At 45.0% G+C, this 18,353-nt stretch overlaps 1 protein-coding gene across 4 annotated transcripts in view; it reads left to right on the top strand.

The window, feature by feature from the left end:
* Nucleotides 1-9,476, top strand: part of LOC119298979 — a 10,248-nt gene extending 772 nt beyond the window's left edge. The window contains exons 1-3 of one of the 4 annotated variants that reach the window (XR_005146051.1): nt 1,368-1,789; nt 8,538-8,605; nt 8,682-9,476. Coding sequence is in view for 2 of the 4 variants with exons in the window: in XM_037576296.1 (XP_037432193.1) it covers nt 2,594-4,630 (2,037 nt within the window). In the remaining 2 variants the exon portion in view is untranslated. Of the gene's footprint in view, nt 1-1,367; nt 1,790-2,593; nt 5,210-6,883; nt 8,274-8,537; nt 8,606-8,681 lie in introns of those variants that run through there. The other 3 variants (XR_005146050.1, XM_037576297.1, XM_037576296.1) reach the window with 3 other exon arrangements.
* Nucleotides 9,477-18,353: the final 8,877 nt, after the last annotated feature.

Raw genomic sequence — 18,353 nt, 5'->3', positions numbered from 1 at the left:
TTGCTGGAACATGTATAATGTTGATCCCTAAGTTATGCTGTGGTTAATTTGTAGAACCGCACTTTAGGATCATTGATTATCAGTGACAACATAATGTGGAAACCCTACATTGTGCTTGTACATGAGTATGCCCCAAGTTTTGTTGCTTTGAACTGAAAAATGGTAATGTAGGGTACAGTCTGTTAGTTAGCACTTAGCAGCTTTTGCTTATAAAGCGCCAGATTATCACAGCTTGTAAGTTGCTTATAAAGCGCCAGATTAGCACTTAGCAGATTACCTTGTACAGTAGCGTAAAATTAGGTATAGAACCAACATTTGAGCACTAGTCCATCGCCTGGGGCGATTCACTGCTTTTGCTTGCTAAGGCTTGCTTTCAAGTTATCATTGAAGATGAACGATATAGTTATCGTGTCACTTCTATTATCTTCAGAAAGAAGGAGCTGCCTTCATTTGCTTGAATATTTCGGACTTCTACTTATGATTATTAGATATGTGTCTGTAACAGGGCATCAGTAGACAGCACAGAGGATGGAAAGTGGGAACTCGCCGTGTGAAACTGTGCGCTCTTGAGGGCTCATCTTTGAATTACAAATCATATTTTTAAAGTTTACAAAATATATGAAAGCATACACAAGTACTTAAGGCTGTATTCTACATGTGTGTAAAGTTTCATGATGAGATACTTGAAGAGTTGAGCTCCACAACAACAAAAAACAAATTCATGTGTAAATATCTTTGGCCTCTTTTTTTTATTGTTCAATTTTTCAAGGAAAACCCCGCTAAGGGCATCTTCAGTGCGGACCCTCAAAACGCCAGCAATTGTTCGGACCGAGGGGCCCATTGACCCCACAGGGCCTCTCCATGTGGGTGGGCCCTTGGTCGCATGGCTTGGCCACGTGGGGGCCTGGGATGACCCCCTGGCCTCTCCCGGCATTTTTCTAGAATCTTCACAACTTGGAAAAATCATATTAAATCCCCGGTATATTTTGACCTCTGTAGATATGGATTTTTTGAAAAGTCAAAAATATGTAGAAAACAACAATACGCTTTGAGCACTAAATTAATGGGTTAGTCCAAAAAAATTGCTATAAAAAGTATTCAAAAGTGATATTATAATAGCATGAAATAATAAAAAATTATAGATACGTTCAAGACAAATCAAATATACTTTATCATTGAGAGGTCGGATCCGAACCTCTTACACTAGCTCCGGCACCCCTCATATCCTCGATTCCGTCCGCTCGAAGTTAGCTGCGGAGGCCAGACGTCACCGGCAGGAGATGGAGGCGCAGCAGGCCGCGAAGGAGGCAGAGATGCTCTCCTACATGGATGAGGTCGAGCAGGAGAAGGATGAGCCGGAGCCGTCCTACCCGCCCGTCCAGCCGGCGTCCGACACCGTTGTCGTGGACATCTTTGACGATGAAGATTAGCTAGGATAGCACGTAGTATGTAGTACGTATGATTTTTTTGATATAAAGGTTAAAATATGAAAGACTCTAATGCAGACTAGCTATAAGGCTTGAATGCAAACTAGCTAATTTGAGGCGTGACAGAGGGCGTTTGGCCGGAGATGCTCCAACAGTGTTCTTGTTTACCCTTTCCTCAATCCGTCATCCCTACTCGTTGCTGCTTCTATTTTCCCATCCCCAACAAAGGTTGAGAATCGAAACGCAAGACGGCACTCCGGTTGTTGACCCCGCCGCCCGAGCTTGCTGCTGCACAGCCATCGCCGCCGCCGCCGCCGCCGCCGGTATCCCTTGTCCTGCTCACCGCTGCTCACGCCCCTCAGGTATCCCACCGTGGATCTCACTCATCTTCCGTTGATCCAATCCCCTTCCGTTTAGATCCTCGGAATAGGTAGCTGATTTGGTGCGCGCGTTGGGTGGAAACAGAGAGTGAGTTCCAAGAGTTCATAGCAGAGCAGTCCCACTGAACCCTCTTTCTTCTGCTGATTAGGCAGGCCTTCAATCCTACCATGTGTTTATCAGCCACTTTTCTTCTTCTTCTTCTTCTTCTTCTTCTGCTTCTTATCCATATCTTATCAAATACTGCCTCCATTTCTAAATATAAGCCCTCTTAGAGATTTCAATACGGACTACATACAGATGTATATAGACATATTTTGGAGCGTAGATTAACTCATGTTGCTCCGTATGTAGTCCATATTTGGAATCTCTAAAAGGTCTTATATTTAGGAACGGAGGGAGCATATATCACACTGCTCATTAAGCAATTGGCTGCAGCTCAAGCACTGCCCTGTTTAGTCTTTTCTTTCTTTTGGAAGGAGGGAGCTTTGTACATCACAAAGTTATCTTCTTACAATCTCTCTCTTAGCAGTAATATCCAACACACGCAACCTGATGATTAGCCCCTCTCTTGATATGTTGGATTTTCACATCGACAGTTGAGGCATTGTTTGCACCTGTATTGTTGAGGCCTTGTATGCATGTACATCAGTGGATGCTGTTTAGCTGTTTGGGCTATATTCTGGTGCATCTACACAGTGACTTCTACAATATCATTTTTATCCTACTACTCAAACTAGATTTTTCTTGTCTCATGTTTTCCCCTCTTATCTGTTATCCCTGGTCAGAAGACAATTCAAATGGAAACCAATGGGTTATCTATCAAGAGTCAGGAAACCGGGTCAAAAAGAAAGTGGGAGACTAATGCAGACCTCAGCCGCCGCTTTTGCACTAGCCAACATGAAAGTCCATGGGAAGGCGGTGCAGCGAAGCACATCACATGCCATTCCTCTGAGTACCAAGGCCAGTCTTCGCAAGAGTGTCCACCATGGAATTATGGTTCGCTCACTACCTCGCCAGGGAAGCAAAAAGATTTCCGCTTTTGCAGTAACCAACATAAAAGTCCATGGGAAGGCGGCACAACAGAGCACATCGCATGGCATTCCTCTTGGTACCGAGGCCACTCTTCACAAGAGTGGCCTACACGGAATGGTGCTTCACTCACCCCCTCGCTAGGGAGGCAAAATGATTTCCGCTTTTGCAGTAACCAACATACAAGTCCATGGGAAGGCGGCACAACAGAGCACATCGCATGCCATCCCTCTTGGTACCAAGGCCACTCTTCACAAGAGTGGCCTACACGGAATGGTGGTTCACTCACCCCCTCACCAGAGAGGAATGATTTCCATGTTTCAGGAGGTCAGTTCTTTCTGACATTCAACCCATACGAACAAGATGTAGAAAGTAGGTACCTTCAGGACAAAAAGAACGGGGTAATCACTTGTTTGGTCTGTGGCAAGGAAGGACATTACAGTAGTAAGTGCCGTTTCAAGGATCAAGAGCACAGAATCATTTGCACAGTCTGTGGCAAAAATGGCCACTGTAGCATGTGGTGTTGCCAGCAGAACAAGTCGGAGAATCGAGCTTGCACCCGCTGTGGAGAGATAGGGCATAGTACCAGTACACATGGTCTCAGTTGCTCAAGCTGCGACGAGCATCATGACGATGGAGAGTGCCGATTGAGCGAAGTTAAATGCTTTATTTGTGAATGTCAGGATCATTATCTTGCTCAGTGCCCCTTGAATTCAGTATTGACTGAGGCAGTTAAGGGTCAGAGAGACAACTTCCAAGCTGCTCTGCGGCTTGCACTATCAAAACAAGGCAACCCATCATCTACACCTGCCAAGTGTTCTGCAAAATCAGAAGGAAAAGTACTGACCGCCAACAACTCTAGTCCAATAGTCACCGCATACAACGCAAGCACAACAATATGCTTTACATGCCGTGAAGAAGGTCACTTTGCTTTTCAGTGTCCTCAGAACAGCCCCGGCCTGTGCATAGTATTTGAAGAGAGCGGCACTATAGCTACATCCGCCAACCTGTCCAAAAAATTAGAAGAATGGGACCCTGATACTGGTACTGCTAAACAATCATCAGAAATGAAGCCGATATTATACGATCGATGTTGCCCCTCAAAAGCAAAAGTACTGCCCCCCAACAAGTCTAGTCCAATGGTTAGAACATGTAAAACAAAAACAAAAGGGAAGAAAAAGATGTGCTATACATGCCGGGAAGAAGGCCACTATGCCCGTATGTGTCCGCAGAGGTTCGGAGCTATATCTGGCAACACGTCAAAAGAACTAGAAGAGAGCAGCACTATACCTACATCCTCAAACATGTCCAAAGTATTGGAAGAACAGGACCCTGGTACTGCTAAACAGTCATCAGAAATGAAGCCGGCATCGATTGTTCAATGTGTTAGCTGTGGTCAGGAAGGGCACAGGGCCAGGAGCTGTCCAACAGTGGTGTTTACATGCTACAAATGCAATGAAGAAGGCCACACAGCCAATGATTGCCGTCAGAACCAATCATCAGAAATGAAGCCGGCATCAGTTGTTCGATGTGTTAGCTGTGGTCAGGAAGGGCACAGGGCCAAAAGATGTCCAACAGTGGTGTTTACATGCTACAAATGCAATGAAGAAGGCCACTCAGCCAAGAATTGCCCTCAGAACCAATCATCAGAAATGAAGCCTAAATCGAATGTCTACTGTGTTAGTTGTGGTCAGGAAGGGCACATGGCCAAGAGGTGTCCAACACGAGTGTTTACATGCTTCAGATGCAATGAAGAAGGCCACATAGCCAAGAATTGCCCTCAGAAGCGTTAAGACTGCCACGCCGAGAGCTGTCGGTAAAGCAAACAGTGCCACACACTATACACGCCGTTACATATTCAATCACGCCGAGAAGCAGCTGGTGAAGAGATTTTGACACTGAGATACGACCAAGGAAGCTCGCAAAGTTACTCACTGAGCTGAGCCAGACCTCCACCTTTGACCAAGAAGTTGTTGCAGAGTTACTAGCTTTTTCTTGTGATATTCTAGCTGTTGAAAGTTTTCAAGGATATGGGTCTACTTATGATATGTGTTTTAGAATGTCCTTTTCTATGAAGTTGGTGGTGCCAATTGAAGATCTGATGAAAAGACATTCCCAAGACTGCGTTCACAACTGCCGGACTGTGCAAGTTACTGGCATGTTCCTTGGTTTAATAAATGCTTATCCATACTAAATGAACTTGATGAAGTGTAAGGAATACATCTGGGTAAGTTGCGGCAATATTCTGTAATATCTGAAGAATGCATAGAACATCTGAGTTAGTACTGGAAAGTTCCGTAAACACCATGAGTTGGTACTGGAGAAGTTTTGGAACCATTTAAATGATGAGTTCATCATGTGTGAAGTCTGAATGATGGCAAGTTGCCTTCTTACTTCGTAGTACAAGATATGTCTGCAGAAGGAGTTGCATTGATACTTGGGAACGCCAAGATTTACCTGTTTTTTTTTTGAAAGACGCGTTGATGATTTCGAAATAGTTGTAACCCTGGGGCTCTTCTGATAGAGGACCTAGTTACGTTTTTTGGCAGGAGCACAATAACAAACTTAGGCAGATGAAGTCTTAATACCAGTGCTGGCAGACTAAATGTTTACTAGTTCTGCATTAACTAATGACCTTCATTTACTGGAATTACATTCTTTGAAATGAATACTCGGCATAAGTGTTATTGGTATTAAAATACATACTGCTCTTGTCTTCTGAAAGATCCGAAAGAAGCTCTCCATTTAACCTTTACATAACCATGCATTTTGAATAATGACTTGGCTAAGAGAAAAAGTTACTCATTGTTGCTCAGTACATGGATGCTCGATTGCTGGAACATATATAATGCCGACCTTAGTTATATTGCGGTTAATTTGTCGAGCTGCACTTTACGGCCCTTGATCCGAAGTGACTACATAATGATATAATCGTAGAACTCCAATCTAATTGAAAACATGGAAATCCTACATCGTGCTTGTATATATACGAGTTATCCCAAGTTTCATTGCCTGTTTAGTCAAAGAAACATTGGTCTGAGAAATGTAGAAGTAGAGTACGGCCTGTTAGTTAGCAGCTTTTGCTCATAAACCGCCAGATTTTGACAGCTTGTAAATTGTGGCTGTTACCTTGTAATGTAATTTAGGTATAGAATGTTTCCGGAGGATGGAGTGTGTTTGAACAAGCTGAACCAACATTTGAACACATTGCCTGGGCGATTGACTGCTTTGCTTGGTATGGCTTACCTTCTCAATGCATAGCGCATTCGTAATAATTAGTTGCTGAAGAGAAAAAGTTACTCTTTCTTGCTCAATACTGTTACCTTGTAACTCAATTTAGGCACAGGGCAAATTCACCCCTGAACCACTAATCGTCTACCAAGTGAACAAAATGACATTATTTTTCAAGAAAAAACAATAGATATGCTAACTCAGTGCAGCTACGCTACCAAAAAAAAAAAGATGCATTGCTGAATGGTAAACCACAGCTTCACAAAGGCTCAACCAGAGCACCATCCTTTTCTGAAGAACAAAACGAGACCGCACTGCAGTTCGATATGAAGAAGAAATTATAGTTGTGCATGCACCTGTTGTTCAGTAGCTCACCAACTGGTCCATGTTACTTTCAACTGCTGTTCTCTGCTTAGTTTGCAGTATTGCAAGGACATTTGAGTCTAGTTCCCCGGTTCGCTGATCAGTCGCACCTCTATTTACAATGTTCATTTGGAACAACTTGGTTTTGCGCCTCCATTTGCAATGTTCATGTGGAACGAACTTAGTTTCATACTAGTATATTCTCATCCGTGTTCTCTTGACAGGATACAATCAAATGCAAACCTTCCCAGGAAAAAAATATGCAAGGAATCTACAGGACCCCTTTAGGAACAGCAACAGCAAACCATGCCATAAATATTTATACGCATCTTACATGCATTGCAGCAATGATGAACTATCGCGATTGGTTCCATGTTGCTGTATACTTGTGCCAAGTGCAGTTATCTCTAAATCTCTAATGATGTTTTGCCCTTATTGTTTTTATCATCCAGTTCAAGGCACGGCGTCATTGGGTTTGAGGTATGAGTGGACCTGGCCGTTGGGATGCGCACCATGGATGATTCAATGGCTCCACCATGGATACTCGATTGCTGGAACATATATAATGTTGATCCCTAGTTATATTGCGGTTAATTTGTCGAGCTGCACCTTACGGCCCTTGATCCGAAGTGACTACATAATGATATAATCATAGAACTCCAATCTAACTGAAAACATGGAAATCCTACATTGTGCTTGTATATACGAGTTATCCCAAGTTCCATTGCCTGTTTAGTCAAAGAAGTTTGAATATTGGTCTGAGAAATGTAGAAGTAGAGTACAGCCTGTTAGTTAGCAGCTTTTGATTATAAACCGCCAGATTTTGACAGCTTTGTAAATTATGGCTGTTACCTTGTAATGTAATTTAGGTATAGAATGTTTCCGGAGGATGGAGTGTGTTTGAACAAGCTGAACCAACATTTGAACACATTGCCTGGGCAAACTAGGTGTGTCGACTACTTTGAAATGTTCGACACTGATCCGTATCTATGGATCGCGGTAGCGGTGATGTAGTTTGCGGGAGCAGCATCACGCTGGCTTTCTTCTGTTCAACATAAGTTCGTTAGAGCATCACGGGAGGATTTCTGTCCTCCTGTGCTTCATCGCTTTGGGCGAAATCAACATCGTCTTCAGTAGACTGGATCTGTCGAAGAATACATTGGACAGTTTTCTGAACTTATGGACCAGTTGACAGCCTATGATCCTGATCCTGATATGCTCCATTGTATGACTAGATTTTTAAATGGTTTAAAATACAATGTTCGTGTGATTGTTGTTGTTCAAAGGCCCGCCGATTTAGATGCTGCGTATCCTATTGCTGTTGTGCAAGAGGAGATGGAGGAGTTTGATGCTGACTTTTATTCGCCCAATCGTCGGTCCAGTGTTACTTCTTCATCTTATTGTCAGAGCAAGAAAGCCAGCACTCGAATTCCTGGATAGCCAAAGAGAAATGACAATTTCAAGAGCAGCCCTGTTGGAGATGACAAGCTGGCAACATTGAAGGCTTACCGAAGAGCAAAGGGATTTGCTTCATCTGTGGCGAAGTGCAGTACTACTGTTCAGTTGCATATTGTCCAAGAAATTCAGTTGACAACGCTGATTGTGAGGGCAGCAATATTGAACTTAGGTTTTGTCAGCAGAGGCGGAAACAACAAATGGTGCCATTCGCGTAGATTGTCAGATAGCTGAGCATACAGTGGACTCTGGCAGTTCTCATTCCTTGGTCAGTGCTCGCTTGGCAACACACTAGTAGGACAAGAACCACTACCTAAGATGCAAAAGGTCCGTATAGCTGGTGGTGGGCATCTGCTCTCACTCAAGTTATTCCTCGCTGTAAATGGACTGCGCTCAAATGATCATGAATTCCAGTATGATTTTAAGGCGCTACCTCTGCAATATTATGATGGTATTATTGTTGGAAATATGACCTAGAGGCAATAATATAGTCATTATTATATTTCCATGTTGATGGCTCTATTTTGTACGCATTTTGGGAGCTCATTTTTGTTGCATATTGTCTCCGTATATCATGTCCTACCAAGCCAATTACATGTCCATTACATAATTTGTGGTTTTTATAGTTTTCTTTGTTTATTGTGTTTATAGGTGAGAAATCATGGACGAAGGACGATGAAAAGGTCAAGATTGAGATTAAAAAAAAGGAGGACCTTCAGGTACCAGACTTGCACATTTTGGAGTGTCAAGTATGACATTTTGCAAAGTGCTCAATTTGAATATCCAACACTACAGGTGCATCAGCATCGTTCATACAAATCCAATAAGCCCGAGAACGTCAAAATTTGAGTTCGTATGAAGAAATACCGGCAGATTCACCAAAGGAGTCCAAAGCAAAAGACAATCTTCGTGAGCGGGAAGTTGACAGCTTCAGTCCACACGAACCAACACGCCGAAGAAGCATTGTATCAGGGCACCACCGGTATGAAAACATCACCTCTCTTGCCGGCGATCGAGAGAGAGGAAAATCTGGCGTGGACCTGGCCATCGACGAATATCTGCAGTCGCAGCACCGCCGGCGCAATGCTCCTGTAAAAGCTCCAAGGCTCCACAGGGACGCCGGAGCACGCATCACCGCGGCAGCGAAGCTAGAGTAGAAAACGAACCACAAGGCAGTGGTCGCCGCCATGCCTGCCTCGATTGAAAAACCTGTTTCCAGATCCACCAACGACTTCCGCACCCAAGCCACAGGGAAGAGATCCGGAGCACCTTTATTCAGCGTCGCCGCCATAACCGTTGAAACCAAAACAACATACCACAGAAAACCTAGCCCTAACCTATCCACACGCGATGAATAAGATGAGAAGGTTCCCCCATCGCCCCGCTGCCGGAGCGGCTGACAGAGAGCGATGGCACACGAGTCGCCTCCCTTTCGCCTGTCGTGACTCGTGAGAGCAAACAAAGAGAAGGGGAAGGAAGACGGTTCTCATGTCAAATCTTAGCCCATCAAATATCTTTGATTGCAAGCTTGTGCTATGTGGGACGATGTTTCAGGCAATATTTATTCAGCGATTTTATAGATCTTGCTTCAAGAGGTGAGTGACTAGTGTGATTTTTAAAGCCTGGTACGACATAGTGTTTAAAGGTGACCCTTTTATTTACCGTTGGTTCAAATTCAAATGCAACTTTTACTCCGACAAGCTGCATACAATTTCTTTTTCTTTTTTGACGGGAAAGCTTACTTTATTAATCAAATGACGGATATATCGTCTGCCAGCAGACTCATAATGAAATCAGGTGGGGCATCAATCCAACGAGATGGATTATTAGCATGTCCCCATCTAGCCAGCTCATGAGCTACATAATTTGACTCTCTAATACAATGCTCAATAGTAAACCTCCCGAAATCTACTAGATAACTACGACATTCATCAAGAACCGGCGCTACTACCATAGAATAACTTTCATTGAATCTAAGTGCATCCACCACCGTGATATTATCCGATCTGACCACCAAGTTATTGCATCCCGTATCTCTTGCTAGCTTCAGTCCTTCAAGCAGAGCTACTGCTTCTGCCGTGAACACATCAGCTACATGTTCTAATCTCGCTGTGGATGCCGACATGAAAGATCCCTGGTGATCACGGATGACAACATCACAAGACCCAGCATAATCGCCCTCTGTGAATGAAGCATCGACATTAAGGACAAGTTGTCCTGCTCGGAACGTCGGCCACCTATTGATCTTGGGTGTAGATTTAGCTTGTGCTCCGCGCACATAATTAATCGCTAGGGCAACCACCGCCGGCGCTGTTCATTCTGGAGTCAATATTTCTTCCCCTCGCACGAACTGTCTTCTTTGCCACCACAGGAACCAACAAACTGTTGATATGAGCTCTGGAAGCTTGACGAATCCAGAATATTGTCGCCGATAAGAATCATCACATAAAATGAACTCCAAGACTGCTGAACCTGCTCGATCAGCCAATGAAGAAAAGTTAATATCTGTTGCGATTCCCAAAGCTTCCCAAACTGCTTGCGCCCTTGCACACTTAAACAACATATGGGCTAAGTCCTCCGCACCATCTGTACAGTATGGACATTGGGACAAGTTTCCAACATGGCGATTCATAAGGATACTCCGGCATGGGATGGCATTGTGCAAGCATCTCCAGATATAAATTTTAACCTTCGCTGGCACTCTCAAACTCCACAACTTCTTCCAAACTGGATGGGGCGCCATGGAGAAGCGGGCTAGACCGCTGTCATCTGTATCATAATTCACTTCCCATTGCTTATAATAGGCAGAACGTACTGAAAAAACGCGCTCCTCGTGAGATGCCATGCAACATAGTCCTCTGTCTCCACATGGAATAATGGGATTTGTAGTATGCGTTCAGCATCAATGTGCCACAAATTCTCTCGGATTAACATCTCATCCCATTCTCCTATGATTAGATCAATTAACTCATTCGCTTTAGTAAGTACTTGGTTCCCCCTTACTGTTAAAACTTTTTTGGAGGCACTGTTCGGGATCCAACAGTCATCCCATATATTAATCTTTTCTCCGTTGCCTACTCTTCAAATGTAACCCTTTTTGAACATTTGAATTCCAGACCAAATGCTTTGCCACACATAGGACGTGAAGGAAATATGCCGTAGAGGCAATAATAAAGTTATTATTTATTTCCTTATTTCATGATAAATGTTTATTATTCATGCTAGAATTGTATTAACTGGAAACATAATACATGTGTGAATACATAGACAAACAGAGTGTCACTAGTATGCCTCTACTTGACTAGCTCGTTGATCAAAGATGGTTAAGTTTCCTAACCATAGACATGAGTTGTCATTTGATTAATGGGATCACATCATTAGGAGAATGCTGTGATTGGCTTGACCCATTCCGTTAGCTTAGCACTTGATTGTTTAGTTTATTGCTATTGCTTTCTTCATGACTTATACATGTTCCTATGACTATGAGATTATGCAACTCCCGTTTATCGGAGGAACACTTTGTGTGCCACCAAACATCACAACGTAACTGGGTGATTATAAAGGTGCTCTACAGGTGTCTCCGAAGGTGGCGTATTTCGAGATTAGAATTTGTCACTCTGATTGTCGGAGAGGTGTCTCTGAGCCCACTCGCTAATGCACATCACTATAAGCCTTGGAAGCATTGCAACTAATGAGTTAGTTGCGGGATGATGTATTACGGAACGAGTAAAGAGACTTGCCGGTAACGAGATTGAACTAGGTATTGAGATACCGACGATCGAATCTCGGGCAAGTAACATACCGATGACAAAGGGAACAACGTATGTTGTTATGCGGTCTGACCGATAAAGATCTTCGTAGAATATGCAGGAGCCAAGATGGGCATCCAGGTCCCGCTATTGGTTATTAACCAGAGAGGTGTCTCGGTCATGTCTGCATAGTTCTCAAACCCGTAGGGTCCGCACGCTTAACGTTCGTTGACGATATAGTATTTATGAGTTATGTATGTTGGTAACCGAATGTTCGGAGTTCCGGATAAGATCACAGACATGACGAGGAACTCCGGAATGGTCCGGAAGTAAAGATTGATATGTGAATAGTAGTGTTTGATCTCCGGAAGGGTTCCGGAATTCACCGAAAGGGGTTCCGGATGTTTCCCGAAATGTTTGGGCACGAGAACACTTTATCTGGGCCAAAGGGGAAAGCCCACGAGGTTTTTGGAAAGCGCAAAAGGAAGTTTTGCGGAGTCCAGGGGCCAGACTCCAGGGTCCCCGGTGTCTGGGTCCAGACGCCGGAAACCCTGGCGTTTGGCCCTGGAGTCCGAGAAGGACTCTTGCCTTTCGGGTGAAACCGACTTTGTGGAGGCTTTTACTCCAAGTTTCGACCCCAAGGCTCAACATATAAATAGAGGGGCAGGGCTAGCACCCAAGATAGATCAAGAAACACCAAGCCGTGTGCCGGCTACCCCGTCCCCTCTAGTTTATCCTCCGTCATAGTTTTCGTAGTGCTTAGGCGAAGCCCTGCGGAGATTGTTCTTCACCAACACCGTCGCCATGCCGTCGTGCTACCGGAACTCATCTACTACTTCGCCCCTCTTGCTGGATTGAGAAGGCGAGGACACGTCACCGAGCCGAACGTGTGCAGAACTCGGAGGTACCGTGCTTTCGGTACTTGGATCGGTCGGATCGTGAAGACGTACGACTACATCAACCGCGTTGATATAACGCTTCCGCGAACGGTCTACGAGGGTACATAGACAACACTCTCCCCTCTTGTTGCTATGCATCACCATGATCCTGCGTGTGCGTAGGATTTTTTTTTAAATTACTACGTTCCCCAACAGGACGACCCCTTCTTCAGTTGACAATTCAGAATATCTCCTGTAGGGTAGTACTTGGCTCTCAGAACTCGTGCACATAATGAACCAAAGTTCTCAATTAGTCTTCAACAATGTTTTGCCAACATTGCCAAGTTAAAGCTATGAATATCCCGGAATCCCATACCTCCTCTCTCCTTCGGAATACACATCTTCCACCATGCAAAGCAATGCATCCTTCGTTGGTCCTCCTCATCACCCCACCAGTATTGCCACATTGCATCAATGATTCCCTTGCAATTTTTTTCGGGAATTTAAATACGCCCATCGCATAAGTTGGGATGGCTTGGGCCACTGCTTTCAGCGAGGCCTCTTTGCCTCCGAATGAAAGAGTTCTCTCTTTCCATCCATTCACCATTGCTTGAATTCTTTCTATTATGTGTTTAAAACAATCAACACGGTCCACCCCTATCATGGATGGTAGACCGAAATATTTGTCTGAAATAGACTCCGTCATAATATTCAGAATTTGATATACTTCTGCCTTCACCTCCACATTTGTGTTAGGACTGAAAAATATAGAGCATTTTGATTCACTCACCAACTGACCTGAGGCTGCACAGTACTCATCTAAAATCCCATGCAAGGTGTTTTCATTGTGGGCGTCTGCTCTCATGAGAATAAGAGAATCATCAGCAAAAAGTAAATGAGAAATCATTGGCGAATCTCTACACACCTGCACACCATTCAAGTTACCAGCCTCCTCCTCATGAGCAATAAGGGCCGACAGTCCTTCAGCACATAAGAGAAACAGATATGGGGAGAGGGGATCCCCCTGTCTCAAACCTCTCGTTGGTGAAAAAGGCAACATTTCATTTGAGTTGAACCGAACCTTATACTCAACCGACCTTATGCAAGTCATCACCATTTGAATCCACTGAGCATGAAATCCCAATTTGGTGAGCATGGCCTCCAAGAATACCCACTCAACTTTGTCATATGCCTTGTGCATATCTAACTTGATTGCACATGTTCCAAACTTTCCCTTCTTTCTCTTCTTCATCGTATGTAAGCACTCATATGCCACTATGACGTTATCAGTAATGATGCACCCTGGCACAAATGCACTTTGTGTCTCACTAATTATATCTAGAAGAAAAACCTTCAGGCGTGATGCGGGCATTTTTTAGATCACCTTATAAACCACATTACATAAACTGATAGGCCTAAATTGGGTGATCTTCTCTGCGTTGTCCACTTTGGGAATCAACAGTATAGTAGTAGAGTTCCAACCTTCTGGAATCGTACCTGTATTGACAGCCGCAAGAACCTCCTTCGTTAGATCTCCTCCGAGCAGGTGCCAAAACTTTTTATAAAAGATAGCATGTAATCCGTCCGGTCCCGGTGCTTTCAAATCACCAATACTGAATAAAGCTTTCCTGACCTCCTCCTCTGTGTATGGAGCCATAAGTGACTCATTCATATAATCCGTAACACGCCTCTTAACTTTATTTATAACATTCATCGCTGGTACATTAACTTCAGCAGAGAAGAGATGCTGAAAGTACTCAGTAATCAAACTTCACATAGCTTCATTGTTCTCTCTCCATACACCCGAGTCATCAAGCAAGCGTTTAATGTAATTTGTTTTCTTCCTAGCCGACGCAAAATTATGAAAGAAACTAGTGTTCTGATCACCGAATTATAGCCAGTTTGCACGGCTATGTTGTACCCAATAGATCTCTTCCTTCTCCAAATTTTCTTCTATCTCCATTAGCAACATTGAAAGGATCGATATAGTTGACTAGAGGGGGGGGGTGAATAGGCAACTAACAATTTTTAGCTTTTCTTTACCAATTTAAACTTTGCATCAAAGTAGGTTATCTAGATATGCAACTAGGTGAGCAACCTATATGATGCAACAACAATAAGCACACAAGCAAGCAAGGGATATCACACAAATAAGCTTGCACAAGTAAATGCACGAGATAACCAAGAGTGGAGCCGATGAAGATGAGCATGTGTTATCGAAGTTCCTTCCTTTTGAGGGGAAGTACGTCTCCGTTGGAGTGATGTGGAGGCACAATGCTCCCCAAGAAGCCACTAGGGCCACCGTATTCTCCTCACGGCCTCACACAATGCGAGATGCCATGATTCCACTATTGGTGCCCTTGGAGGCGGCGACCGGACCTTTACAAACAAGGTTGGGGCAATCTCTACAACTTAATTGGAGGCTCCCAACGACACCACGATGCTTCACCACAATGGACTATGGCTCCACGGTGACCTCAACCGTCTAGGGTGCTCAAACACCCAAGAGTAACAAGATCCGCGAGGGATTAGTGGGGGGAATCAAATTTATCTTGGTGGAAGTGTAGATCGCCGGGCCTTCTCAACCAATCCCTAGAAAATCAACAAGTTTGATTGGCTAGGGAAAGAGATCAGGCGAAAATGGAGCTTAGAAATGGAAGAGGTAGTCAACTCGGAGGAGAAGACACCCCTTATATAGTGGAAGAACAAATCCAACCGTTATCCACCAACCTAGCCTGCGAAGCACAGTACTACCACGCCAGGGCCGCGGTACTACCGCAAGGGCATGCGGTACTACCGCAGGGCTCCGCGGTACTACCGCCCGAGCAGCACAAACCAGGACAGCCCAAATGCACTGAAGCAGAGGGCGGTAGAACCGCTGGCGCGGTACTACCGCTCCCCCTTGCGGTACTACCGCAAGACAGGGATGTTCCAGATTACGGGAAGGCACTGACATATAAAAATACATTCGTGGCAACTTCGCTGAGTTGGAGTCAATGCAAAAATCCGACCTGATAGTACCGTAAGCCAGGAGCGGTACTACCGTGCGGGGTGCGGATGTAAAAAATTACATCCGCTCCTACTGCCGCGCAAGCTGCTGAGCTAGGCCAGAACACACGGTACTACCGCGTAGGGCGCGGATGTAAAAAATTACATCCACCCCTACTACTGCAGCCATAGCAGCGCCTGGCCTGGGGCCACGGTACTACAGCTCCAAAGGAGCGGTACTACCGTGGGCGCTTGCGGTGCTACCGCGCCTGGGCCCGGTACTACCACAAGGGCCTGCGGTACTACCGCTCCTAGGAGCAGTACTACCGCATGCCCAAGCTCCGCAAACACGACAATTTGCATAGACGAGAAAAGACGGAGGATGCGCCAAAGAGCCAGAGGAAAGGAGGTGCAAAAGGAGTAGACATGTACGTGATGATTCCACCCAAACCTTTCCAAAGCGGAGCCCCTCTTAATAGTACGGCTTTCCTACGACTCAAATGCACCAAAAAGAAACGTCGTCTTCAATAGTCTTCGAGGGGCACCAAATCGTCTTGTGCATAGTGATGAGATGTCTGGAGTACTCAACGCACATGATTAGTCTGCAAAAGCATTGTCATCAATCACCAAAACAACTAAGGGATAAATATGCCCTTACAATCTCCCACTTTTTGGTGGATTGATGACAATACGGGATTTGCACAAAAGGAGATAAAATGAACATGGGCAAACCCCACATCTATAAAATATCGACGAGCTCCCCCTAGATGTGTGCTATCTAGATAAGTGTTTTGGACTGCACGACACACATACTAGGATCAACACTCCCCCTATATTTTATAGACAAGGCATATCTTGCAACAACAAGGCTAACACTAAGCAAGATAGTAAATATGAGCATAATATAAATAGCACAAGATAGCATAAGCTCAATAAGATACGATAGAGTGCATATGTCTTACACCATATGATAGATAAGTCTCACAAGCGCAAACCAAGCCAAAGCAAATGAGGTTCAATGGAAGAAAAGCAAACGAAACAAACACGATAAAACGACTCACAAATCCTACACTCTCTCCCCCTTTGGGATCGAGACGCCAAAAAGGCAGAGAGGACACCTACAATGCAAGGGGTGGCTCAAGTGGAGTAATCACTCGCACGCTCCTCGTCAGACTCGGCGGCGGGGATGGGCTCCTCCTCAGACTCAGTCCACTGATATCCTTGCTTCACCATCCATTCGGCCTCTGGAGTGATGTGCTTCTTAGACCTACTTGATACCTCCTCACCAAATATCTTGAAGATCTTCTTGTCGCGGCGACGACTCTCCTTCGAAGTAACATGAGCCTTGTATTGCCCTTGGGCTTGCATGTAGAACAAAGCCATCAACTTGGCCTTCAGCTTCTTAGCCCATGAGGGCTCAGTGGAGGGAGGGGCATACCCAGCAAAGCTGTCCTCATTTGCGTCCTCCTCCTCAATCTCCTCCTCATCAACATCCATCCTAGCAGCCTCAGCCTCAGCGCGAGTAGTACTGTTGGCCCACTAGGTCTTGACACGGAGCTTGATGGGCTCATGACGAGTACAGTCAGGAGCAAGAAACTCATCACCGGGAAACAACTTCTCCCAAGTCTTCGAGATCAACAGAAACATGTAAGGTCCATAGATGGGTATCTTACGGTTGACCACCGCGAACCGAAGCTCACACCACATGATATGAGAGACATCAAGTGGTTGCGTCTGAGAAACGCGTGCCTCCTCACATAGGAGCATCATATCGACAAGATAGGCATGCACCTTGTCCTTGTCACCAATGCGGGAAAGAAGGAGTTGCGGAAGATGCGATACATGATGTCCATAAATGAGTTCAGCACCCATGCCTTCTTGCCACTGGGAAGCAACTTCTCAACATAATACTGTTGTAGCTTGTTCTTGTTAGCTGACTCGGAGTTGGCATGAGGGCGAACACCAACGGGTGTGTTGAGCCCCTCATCAAGAACGTGGAGCAAATCCATGAAGTCCTTCCATGTAGCAGTCAACTGACATCCATTGGTCATCCTCCAATCCTCATCAGAATGAAAGTGAATCGACGCAAAGAACTGGGCCACAAGCTCGGGGTCAAAGTCCAGGTGAAAAGAGATCACATCCACAATAGCAAACTGCTCCACGAGATCCAAGGCTTCACCAAAGTAGGCACGGTGCTTATCATCCCTCATGTGATTCATGTCAATCCAGTGCACATCCACATATATGTTCTGCTTGCCCTTGATCATATCCAGATAAATGAGATTCTGCTGCTTGGTCCAGAACATGTCATTCCCTCTGAAGTTGGCACGCAGGTTCACATAGGGGTTGATCTTCCTTCAAGAGATGAACTCAGCCAGTGGTATCTCATCCATGCCCATGGAGGGCTCCTTGTGCTTGGGGGCGGTGGTCTTGGTCCTGCGTTGGGGGGCATTGGAGTCCTCTGGAGCTTCATCTTGGTTGCGCAGATGCTTGGAACCCGTGTCACGGCTGGGATTGGAACGACGAGCAGGTGCACTGGAGCCACCACCTAAGACACAAAACACACAAAAAACACGCACGAGAAGCGAGAAGGATAAATGCAAAGACCACAGCAAAGCGGGTGAAACAAGTAGAACTCGCACTTGAGAATTGCCACAAGAGAGATTTGACAAAAACGGTAGTACCGCACTGCTGCAAATTTTAGTGCTGCTCCTAGTCACGGTAGTACCGTGTCTCGGAGCGGCAGTAAAATTTTAGTGCCGCGCCTCGCGCGGTAGTACCATACGAGCGGTAGTACCGCACCAGAGATGCGGTAGTACCGCACGGCGGCAGATCCAAATCCACAATTGGAT

This window comes from Triticum dicoccoides, chromosome 5A, assembly GCF_002162155.2.
Source record: "Triticum dicoccoides isolate Atlit2015 ecotype Zavitan chromosome 5A, WEW_v2.0, whole genome shotgun sequence".
Classification (NCBI taxonomy): domain Eukaryota; kingdom Viridiplantae; phylum Streptophyta; class Magnoliopsida; order Poales; family Poaceae; genus Triticum; species Triticum dicoccoides.
The sequence above is the reverse complement of the archived record's forward strand: the minus strand, read 5'-3'. Positions and strand labels throughout refer to the sequence as shown.